Source organism: Gekko japonicus, unplaced genomic scaffold (genome assembly GCF_001447785.1).
Source record: "Gekko japonicus isolate JY-2015 unplaced genomic scaffold, Gekko_japonicus_V1.1 scaffold2984, whole genome shotgun sequence".
Lineage (NCBI taxonomy): Eukaryota > Metazoa > Chordata > Lepidosauria > Squamata > Gekkonidae > Gekko > Gekko japonicus.
The window spans coordinates 120718-132085 of record NW_015164749.1 but is presented as its reverse complement, the minus strand read 5'-3'; the positions used below and the strand labels follow the sequence as shown (position 1 = coordinate 132085).

Genomic DNA, 11368 nt, shown 5'->3' with positions numbered 1-11368 from the left:
AGATCCCTTTGGAGTGCCTCACAATCCTCACTGGTTTTCACCACCCTGAACAACTTCGTATCATCCGCAAATTTAGCCACTTAACTGCTTACTCCCAACTCCAAATCATTGATGAACAAGTTAAAAAGCAGTGGACCAAGTACTGATCCCTGCGGTACCCCACTGCTTACCACCCTCCACTGAGAAAATTGCCCATTTATACTCACTCTCTGTTTTCTATTAATTTTCTGTTTTCTATTAATTAGCAAGTTTTTTGATTTTTGAGCTTACTTAGGAGCCTTTGATGAGGAACTTTATCAAAAGCTAGGTTAGGCTGAGAGAAAGACTGACCCAAGTTTACCTGGTGAGCTCCCATGGTAGAGTGGGGGTTCGAACCTGGGTCTCTCCGGTCATGGACCAGCATTCTGGTCACCACACCACAGTGGCAAAATAGATCTCCTGATGTTTTTCTTTAATATTTAAAAAGCAGCTGTGGGAGTAAGGGGTGTTCCTTGGGGGCAGGGGCATTTTCCTAATAGACTCAAACGCCCTCCCCCAAAGTTGTCATTTGCCAAGCATGTGAATAGGAGGGAACTGTGGGAAATCTTATTCTGACCTGAGGTTTGTTTTATGATTTGATTTCTGCTAATTTTGTGTCCCTTAGCTTGTTTGGGTTTTTTAATATTGATTTTGAAAAATAACCCACCTCAACAAGGATTCTGGAGAGGTAAAATAAAAATCTCCCCAACAATTAAATAAATAACTATTTTTGTACTAGAAATGATGGTTCTGGAAAAGGGGGTCAGGGTAACCAGCAATGCAAAGGTTTTTTGGATGTTTGAGAGTATTCAAGGTGTAACTTCCTTGCAGCCAAACTTTTGGGTTTTTTTTTTTTTTTGAGAGCTGTTGTGGTGTAATGATTAGAGTGTCGGACAGGAGAATGGAGACCCGAGTTCAGAATCCTAGCCATCTTTCACTCTTTGAGCCTGACCTACCTTATACGACATTTTATGATAATAAAATGGTGGAGAGGGGGGCTGTAAACTCTTCTCTGAGTTCTTTGGGTGAAGGGCAGGATGAAAATGTGATGAAGGTTTCTTTCCCCCCTCCTAGTTACACTGATCAGGGTGGTGAAGAATCGGAAGGCTATGAGAGTGAGGAACAGCTGCAGCTTCGGATCCTGACAGCATCTCTCGAGTTCGTGCCAACTCATGGCTGGACAGTGGATGCCATTGCTGAGGGTGCCAAGGTACACGCCGAGAAGGCTGATTCCCCAAGGGAGCACAGGGGCTCCCAAGAGAACTGATTTGGTGGTATTCTATTATGGTGACGTATGAATTCTAGGTGAAAAACTTTAGCCCCACCCACACTCTTGTAGAACAACAATTTCCAAGGTCACATGATGCTGATGGTTTTAAAATGTGTTGATCCCGGAAGTAAATCTTTCCACGTGCTAAAACCTTTCCCTGTAACTTTGCTTGATTTGGGCCGCAGTTTGCACTTAACTGTAATTTGGAAGAATCCAAAACCCCAGAACACAACTCACATAATACTCCTTTTTTTTAGGGCCTGGCCATTAACATGTAACAGTGTGCTAGCTTTTGAGTTCTCCAGAAGTCTTCTTCAATCGGATGTTACCAAAAAAAGGAAAAGAAGAAAGCTAGGACATGATGTAAAGTACGGGTCTAGTCCAGGAAGTGGGCTGTGGCTCAGTGGTAGAGCGTTTGTTTCCTTTTTTGCAGAAGGTCCCAGTTTCAATCCCTGGCATCCCCAATTAAAACAATCAGGTAGTAAGTAATGGGAAAGTCCTCTGCCTGAGACCCTGTAGAGCGGCTGGCAGTCTTAATGGACCATACTGAATTCAATGGACTGATGGTCAGATTCAGTATAGGGCAGCTTCTTATGTGTATGTATGCGTGTAGTCAGCATTGTGCTTAGATGGCAGATGCAGAGCTGAGGCTGGCATCCCATGACCCCCCGTTTTTTTTAATCAGCAAAAGCTGAAAAAAATACATTCCGCAGAAAACACAATAACAGCAAATTCTTCCTAGTGAGAACCAGGGGTTTTTTGGGTTGTGTGTTTTTTGTTTTGAAAAAGAGGTGCTGGAACTCTCAAGAGGGAAATGAAGTTTTCAATCTATATACTGGAAGCTCATGAATTTTTAAACTTTTTAAAAAGAATTTTGCCGAAGAGGTTCTGGAACTCCGTTTCGGTGCGTTCCCCCAGAAAAGACATCCTGGTGAGAACGAACATCTTGTTTCAGGAGAGAGCTAAGAAAACACTTGGCAGTAGTTGCATTAATTTTGGAGGTAAATTTAGGAGGTGTAAGTTAAATAAATCCAAATTACATCATTTTACTTCGTGTTGCCTTCTCTTGACGTCCCTTGGTGGTCACGGTCATTGTATTAGCTTAGGAGATGAATGCCTGTCATTTGGCGGGTCCTAACAGAAGGTATGATGTGGCTTGTGTTCTGGGTTTTTGGATTTTTCTTTTGGACCAGCGTAGCTGACAGTTTTTCCCATTTCTGTAACCTGGAGAGCCTTTGCTAACCTGTGGCCTTCGGATGCAGGCTTTCAGTGCAGTGCCCAAAACTGAATGGATTTCACTTCAGCATCCTCCCTCGTGTGCAGTGCAGAACTGCTTAGATCGGGGATCCCCAACATGGTGCCCAGGGGTGCCCTGGGGCCTACCAACACCTTTCCTGATGCCTGTGAAGTATTTTCAGAAAGTGGGTGGGCCCAGATTGGCTCCTGTCCAATAGGTTGTCTGATTGCCAATTTGAGATCTGGTTGGCTGTAAAGATTAAAACAACATTTCAGCAACAACTGCCACTACAGTGCTGGTTTCATTCTCTCTCTCCCCCCCCCTCTCCTTTCTCAGTGTATTTTTAAAATTTACCCTTCTTATCTCCCGCACTTTGGCATCCCAGGTGCTCATCGCCTTGTGTCAGAATTCAAAATGTGCCCACAGCCTTAAAAAGGCTGGGAACCCCTGACCTAGGTTTTCATAGTACCATCAAACAGTCTGGAGTCGGCACGAAGAAAATTATTGACGCCATCTGAGATTATGTAATTGACTTACAGATTCTATTAATTCTAACGTTGTTTTTACTGGTGTACATCGCCCAGAGCCTTGTGTGTCCAGGGATTGGGCCATTTACACATCCAAAGTAATAAATAATAAGTAGATAAAATGAATAGGTCTCTGCCCATAGGATTACAGTGTGAAAAAATACTGACCAAAGAAGAGAGAAAAGAGAGAAACTTTGGACTTGGTCTGAGAGAATGCACAATATGTTAGTTGCAGAGTAAGAAAATGAAGGTTTGACCAATGGAGGTTCTGAGAAGGAGAACAGGGGAAAAGCAAACAATACAGCTAGATAGGAAGGAACAACACCATGAAGTAACTTGCAGTGCAATCCTAAGCAGGTCTACTCAGAATCCTACTGATAGCTATTCGGTGAGGTTTACTCCCAGGCAGGGGTCTTGTTGTAGAAAAAGAGCTGCCGGAGCTCATTAGCATAACTCATTAGCATAACTTATTTGCATATGCCACGCCCCCTGACATCACCGGAAGTGACAGAAGGCCACACCCCCTGACATCACCGGAAGTGTGTCAGAAGGCCCGGCTACTTACCCAAACGGAATGAGGATCGAAGCAGAGGGCGGGGTAAAGAAGGGGGCGGGGCTTCACCACGTGACCGCCCCGCCCCCTAGAGGTTCTCTTCCGGAGCTCCGTACCTGAGAGCTCCCCCCCGACTAGAGCCCTGCTCCCAGGAAAGGATTGTTAGGGCATGTCCTAAGAACATAAGAACATAAGAGACGCCAATGTTGGATCAGGCCAAAGGCCCATCCCGTCCAACACTCTGTGTCACACAGTGGCCAGAAATACCAGTGCCATCAGGAGGTCCAGCAGTGGGGCCAGGACATTAGAAGCCCTCCCACTGTTGACCCCCCCCCAAGCACCAAGAAGACAGAGCATCACTTACCCCAGAGCCCTAACCCTGTTAAAGGTTAAACAATGGAGTTTGTGCTTAATATGAAACAATAGAGAAAAACGGGGGGGTGGGGGAGGCAGACCATGAGTAGAGTGCTAAGAATGAGAAATGAAATGAAGTGATAAGAACAAAGACAAAGGATTTACATTGGGAGTTGGGAAGACCAGTAAGTCAGAACATTACAGGACAGAATGAGTGTCTGAATGAGAGTTTCGTTTGAATTGCTAGATTAAAAGGGCACGCTTTATTCAGAAAAGTTATCAAGAGAGAACTCAACCTGTCTCCTTTCCTTTTTTTAGTCACTGGGTCTCTCTGTTGCTGCAGCAGGGCTCTTTCAGAACGATGGCAGTGAACTGGTCCTGCACTTTGTGTCCCATTGCAATTCCCAGCTATCTGAACTTCTGGAGGAGCAGCACAAGCTGGTGCAGCTGGGTCAGGCAGAGTAAGTGCTGCGCAGCCGCGGGGAGGTCATGTGTCCCAGCAGACTCCAGCAACCTTAGGGCTCTTGGGAAAGGGACATGAAATCTGTTAAGGTATGTTGGAGGGGACAGGTGGGATGCCGGGATGAGACTGTGAAGGGACTGGCAGGCAAAGACTTTTATGGGACTAAATGGTTTCTCAGAGATGCTTCAGAGAAATGGAAAATCTAAAGGGGAAGAATTGCCAGGAATCCGTGTGAACCATGCGCAGATTTATGCCAGTGCACTGAAGCAAACACTCAGGATGCTCCCGTGTATATGGTGAGATCTCATGCCTACCACTGCTAATAATAAAATAAAACACTTGCAAGACCCAATGCTTAGGCTGTAGAAACTGTATGGATTGTTGCTCAAATATATCAATTATCAGTAAGGTTGTGCAGTTTCAGTTATGCAGATAGGCTTTCTTATACTGGCTCCTTGTTGAGCTCTTGCTCTGAATGTTGGGTTAGTTTGGCTGTTTAATTAGAAAGGGTTGCCGGGCCCTGTGTTAAAAGCTGTACCAATACCGAAGGCAGAAATAGTGGATATTCAAAAAATGCTCCTTTGAATTTGGTCCTCATTGGGATCTTTGTGGCGGTGGCTTTCCTGGTGCTTCTTAGCTAATGAACTTGGTTGAAGAGTAAGGATCACAGCCAAACTACAATAAGCGTTCCTTCCCCCCCTTTCTTAAAGGAAGAAGAAGACAGACCAGTTTTTAAAGGATGCTGTGGAAGCCAGACTAAGGATGCTGATTCCATATATTGAGAAATGGCCCCAGGTACAAGACTGAGATTAATATGCTTTTTGTCATTCATGACTTTATCAAAGCTGGTATAGAGTTATACTCCAGAGGTATATTGAGAAATGGCCCCAGGTACAAGACGGAGATTAATATGCTTTTTGTCATAGAGCTGTGTTTGCTTTCATGACTTTATCAAAAGCTGGTATAGAGTTATACTCCAGAGGCTGCATGGAGTAGAAACAAGACACCACTGACTACTGTGCATGGGCTATGAGTTAACTGTAAACATGGTCTTTCAGCACCCCCTTCTGTTTGGAAGATGGGCCCTCCCAATATTGTCCTATCCAAGTCTTGGAATGTGAATTACTACATCTTAGTGATGAATGCTGCAGAATGCCAAGGATGCTTGGTTCCAAGTTCTAATACTATGATACAATTAAACGCATCCCTTCAGGGGTCTGACACATGCATGTGTTCACTGCAAAGACCTTTCAAAGGCAGTTTCTTTTATTTTTAAGCTTCTGTGGACTAGCTTTGAGGACACTTGATACCAGTGAGTCCCCCCCCCCCCATCTGCGCCTTTTATTCGGAAGCAGGCTAACAATAAGGGTGCTGTATGCCTGTTATTCGTTTTGGTTTCTTCTCATCTATAACCTCATCTAATACTAATGCTTTTGTTCATATTAGTGTATCCCTAGTCCTGTTGTTTTTATTGACTTGCATAGTGTAATCTGCCTTGAGTCTCAGTGGACTCTGGTGGTGAAAAGTCACAGCTGACCTACAGCAACCCCGTAGAGTTTTCAAGACAAGAGACGTTCAGAGGTGTTTTGCCACTGCCTTCCTCTGCATAGCAGCCCTGGACTTCTTGGTGGCCTCCCAAATACTAACCGGGACTGACCATGCTTAGCTTCTGAGGTCTGACGAGATTGGTCTAGGCTGGGCCATCCAGATCAGGGCTGGCAAACCAAAGAACACAAACCAGTAGCTGCAGTTTGAATGCAATACAGCCGGCTTGTGGTACCATGAAACCCTTAATGTGCTCTGCTGCTGCATGTCGGGCACCTGGCATATAGACGGTGTACTTGGAGAACTTCATATGAGAATTCTTTCGGCAGAGGAGCAAAGACGTCTTCTGACTCAAAAGTCATCTTCCAGACAGGATGCAAGTGAAGTCAGTAGGAAGCACTGGGGTTGGAATAGTACTGATGAGGGTGGAAACCACAAGGAATCCATGTTGGGGAGGCATTTATGGTGCAGTTAAAGAACAGAAAACAATAAAAGCTGGATATGCTCGATGTTCAGAGAGAGAGAGTGATGACCAGAGACAGGGCTTTTTCAGTGGTGGCCCTTTGCCTGTGAAATGCCCTTTCCCTTGAGGCTTGCTTGGTGTCTGCCCTACTGCCTTCCAGGCAAAAGGCTAAAACATTTCTTTTAATTAAGGGGTCGTTCTTTTTCACTGATTTTTACAGTTTGCTTCTAGCCTGGGAAGTATGTTACGAGACTCCTTTTAAGAGTGCGACAGGCTGTTTTTTCTGCTCATGCCCGATTTTAAAATGCTGGGGTTTTAACGGCGTATTAATTGTTAACAGCTTCTACAGTGTTCATGTTCCGAATTATGTTTGCTTCCTAAGCCACCTCAAGCAGGCTGTGTGGAAAGGCAGCACGGAAACCACCTGAATAAATAGGATCAGGGGCTCAGAGTGTCTCTTAGGAACATAAGAAGAGGCCTCCTGGATCGGACCAGTGGTTCACCTAGTCCAATGCCCTGTTTCACACAGTGACTAGCCAGTTGCTCTGGAGTTCCAAACAAGCAGGGCACAGAAGCCAAGTCCTCCCTTCTGATGTTGTCTCATAGCACCAGGCGTCAGAGGTTTTTCTAAAAATGGAAGTCTCTTCTTGCCTCATTAACTTCTGTGGCTGTTGGTTCTCCCCAGGCAATCAGCGTGTTGTTGTTGCCGCACAATATCCCAGCCAGCCTGAACCTCCTCATGAGCATGGTGGATGACATGTGGCACTACGCAGGAGACCAGTCCACTGATGTAAGTTCCAGCATCGCACAGATGCCGTTTTTAAAAGAATTCTGGATAGCAACAGGGAAAAACAGAAAGCACAGAAGCCTTCTGAGGAGATGATTGAGCAAAGTATGCTGCTGAGCCACTGGCTTTCGCTTCCCCCAACATTTACTTGGAACATGATAGAAAGTTGATATTGCACTATTTTTGTTTATCTGTTTTTACTTCGCTTACACCACACTCGTCTCCCCAGCAGGGACCCAAAGCAGCTTACAACATTCCCCTCGCCTCCATTTTGTGAGAGCCAGTTTGGTGTGGTGGTTAAAGGGCAGGGGTCTCTAATCTGGAGAACCGGGCTTGATTCCCCACTCTGCCTCCACATGAAGCCTGCTGGGTGGCCTTGGGCCAGTCACAGTTCTCTCAAGAGTTCTCTCAGCCCCACCTGCCTCACAAGGCGCCTGTTGTGAGGAGAGAAAGGGAATGTGATTGTAAACTGCTCTGAGACTCCTTTGGGTCATGAAGAGCGGGGTATAAAAACCAACTGTTCTTCTTCCATTTTACCTTACCAGCAAGTCTGTGAGGTAGGTGAGGCTGAGAGTGTGTGACTGGCTCAGGGTCCCCCAGCAAGCCTCCATGGCAGGGTCTCCCAGATCCTGTTGCAACACTCTAACCACTACACCATGTTAGCCTTCAAGCTTTTAAAAGCCCTTCATAACACAAATTTTGGGGGGGTTCAGCTGTTCTGTGATATCCCTCTAGAACTCCTGTCTTCCTAGATTCCATGGTATTCCATAGTCTGCCTTCTGAAGCAGCTGTTTCTTGCAAGGGATCTGTAGTCTGGAGATCCATTGTAATTCCAGGAGAACTTCAGGCTCCCCGTGGAGAATGGCAGCCCTACAAAGGGGCCACGCGCCTGAAGGACCACCTCTCCTTGCATGTCCCTTGCTCCCCCCAGTAGGGTTTGTTGTCTCTGCCTGCGCCGGTCCCATGAGGACTAGAAGACTGAGTTGTTTTTGTAAGGAAAGGCGAGCTTTTCACAATGCCAACCTCTGAGCCAGAGGCCGCATCAGAAGCCAGCACAGCGACCACATTTGATAATGCTGAGCTACTGACGTGTTGCCTTTCTTTCTGAACGCACCTTTACAAAATAAAAACCATCCAAATGAAACGGAGCTCTTAGAAGGAGATATATTTAAAGCTAGCTGCATTAGGCCTTTTAATTATAAAGTCGTTTTCTTTTTAGAGAAGTTGCAGGGATGGGGTTTTTTTACATTTTAAGTGACGCAAAGACGACTTGGGCATTCTCCATCTCAAACGTCAGCTTTGCCGCTTGGGCTTTTCTTGCCCCAGCCGGGCTCACAGAAAATAAAAAGAGCCATTCGAAAGCCATTCTTAAACAGCTGCCTAAAAATACCCAGGACTTATAAGAGCCGTCATCTTTTTGACACAATATACAAAACCAAAGTAAATTATATCTTAATTAAAGCCATTAATGAATTACTCCATCCATTATAAACACGAGCAGGGGTAGGAAGAGCTTTTGTTTTCTAATGGATGGCTTTAATAAACTTGCGCAAAAATAAAATAGCAGCCGCTGCCGAGGAAGGAAAGAAAGAAAGCCGTGCACAGGAAAATTAAAGAAATAAACCAGGAAACCAAATAAAAGAGGGTGATCTCGCACCAGGAAACAAAAGTTCTTAAAGTCTGCAAATGGTGGATGTGCTTTTAAGAATCAGCCATAGATTCCTAGTTTACTTTGTTTTCTGCTGTCCTGGAGACTGTATGTGTGTGTGGGGGGGGAATGCATGTGTGTTGCTCACATGAAGCTGCCTTATATGGACTCAGACCATTGGTCTTGTCCACTCTGATGGGCAGCAGCTCTCTAGGGTCTCAGGTGGCACAAGTGGTTAAGACGCTGAACTGCAGGCTGTGGAAGGTCAGTAGTTCAGCAGTTTGAGACCCGGGTGCCGCATGATGGAGTGAGCTCCCATCTCTGGCCCCAGCTCCTGCCAACCTAGCAGTTCGAAAGCAAGAAATTGCAAGGAGATAAATAGGTACCACTTTGGTGGGAAGGTAACAGCGTTCCGTGCGCCTTGGTGTTTAGTCATGCCGGCCACATGACCACGGAAACGTCTTCGGACAGCACTGGCTCTTCGGCTTTGAAACGGAGATGAGCACCGCAACCCTAGAGTCGGATTCGACTGGCTTTCGAGCAAGGGTACCTTTACCTTTACTAAGTGATTGTGTTTTTTGCCGGAGGTGCAGATGATGGAACCTGACTGGACCTTCTGCATGCAAAGCTGAAGCTCTTCCACCAAGCCACAGGCCCTCCTCTTAGCTTTCATGCCTTTCTACATAGATATTTGAGAAGGGTTTTTTAAAAATTGTATTTATTTATTCAAATTTTAGACCGCCCTCCCCCATATAGAACGCAGGGCAGTGTACATCACATCAATAAATACATCTGTGAATCAACTATAACTGATCCCATTTGCCACACAGAACAGCACTGACTTGAGAGATGGGGGTGGGTGGGTTGTGAAATGCCGGCAAGATTTGCAGAAAGGTGTGTGCACGCCTTTGAGGGTCTTGCAGCTCTGGGCAATGGAATGAAAAGGTGATTAGTAATCGGCTCTGTTATGCAGGGGGTGGAGTTTTAGTAATGAGTTCTCATTAAGATGACGTACTTCCAATAGACAGAAGACCACTTCCTCACTGATCCAGAGGTCCAGGGTTAGATTTATCAAAACCCAAAGGACAGGCTTACAAAGAATTTAGATTAACTAAAGAATCTCTTGTATCTGATATAAGTATGCCTTGTTGTCAGAGGGTTCCCTCGAATACCACTGGAAACCACAGAGTGCTATAGTGCAATGATGCACAGCATCTGGGAGCACTGGTGGGGTGCGCTCGCCTGATGCCGTTATCAGCTGCAGCCAAAAATACTTCTGAGTTTCCCTCTGCAATTTCGGTTGATACACTGAAGCCATGAGATAAGCAGCAGTTTTGTTTTAATCAGAAGCCTTTGTGCACATCTGCATTTTCAAGGTGAGAGGGTTCCCATCCCAGCACTGTCCTAAGAACCGTGTTGTTTATTCATAGAAACACTGGATGGTGTCTTGTTTGGGGTTGCAACTCCATTGCCACATTTAATATATGAACACTGGATACAGTGTAGATATTGAGGTAACTTTCAGAGGGGCCAAGAGTCTGTTCCAAAGTAAGATGTAGACTGCAAATTATTTCTAGAGTGGCAGCAAGTAGGACAGAGTCCCATGGCACTTGGCAGATTTATTGGGCATATATTTTTTGTGGTGAACACACTTATTCAGGGTCTTCAAGTGTTATCCACAGCAAATAGCAGGTCTGAAAGACCATGTCCATGACACTTGTAGGCGATGTGAGCATGGGCTCAGAATGTCAGACTGTACCTTTAGCATTTCATGGCCGTTTGGCCTTCCTGTTTGCAGTTTTTCTTCCTCTGTCCCAACCACATAGATACAAAGATAAGAGCAGAGGTGGTTCACAACAGTAATGACTGCTGATAATGTAACTTTTCTAGCTTTTGCCGATTTAAGAACTGTTCTAACAGAGGTCCCCTAACTACTGCATAGCTCATTCTGATTTATGGTCATTTTTTTGTGTTATTGGGCTGCTCTTCATTGCATCTGTCATTTCAGTTACTGGATGTGTTATTTATTGTGCTATGTATACTACATTCTGGAATCTAGCCCTTCAGTTTGTTCAGATGAGCCTGAAAGTAAGTGGATAACATCAAGTGAAATCTGAATGCCAGAATAGGATGAGTTGTATTGTTTTTGATCAGTGTTAAAGTTGTCAACTGACTGGCAAAAAACCCCAAAGAGTCAAGGGTGGCTCCCAGAGTCCCCACCCCCACTCACCCAGGTTTTGGGGGTGTTTTTAAGCTATGCAGCTTAGGTAAATAGACTTTCACAGTAGTGGGAAAAAACAGGCTCCCCTTCCCCCCCAGATGTCTTTTTTTAAATTTCAAGAGCATTGGCTGTACTGCTCAGGGAATGAGGTTTTCATGCTTGCATAGTGCTCTCTTCTTTATTAATAACAAAAGTAGAATTATTTTATTATATATATCTCCCTTATAAATAAAAGCTGAATGGTAGTGGCACTTCTCTAGAACATTCCACATGCTCCGGAAT

The 11368-nt window shown here is 45.0% G+C and overlaps 1 protein-coding gene across 1 annotated transcript in view; it reads left to right on the top strand.

The window, feature by feature from the left end:
- COQ9 (coenzyme Q9) overlaps nucleotides 1-11368 on the top strand; it is a 21419-nt gene that overhangs the window by 5240 nt on the left and 4811 nt on the right. The window contains exons 3-6 of the mRNA XM_015409649.1: nucleotides 1093-1228; nucleotides 4278-4420; nucleotides 5133-5217; nucleotides 7116-7220. Coding sequence (XP_015265135.1) covers nucleotides 1093-1228; nucleotides 4278-4420; nucleotides 5133-5217; nucleotides 7116-7220 — 469 coding nt within the window. The remainder of the gene's footprint in view (nucleotides 1-1092; nucleotides 1229-4277; nucleotides 4421-5132; nucleotides 5218-7115; nucleotides 7221-11368) is intronic.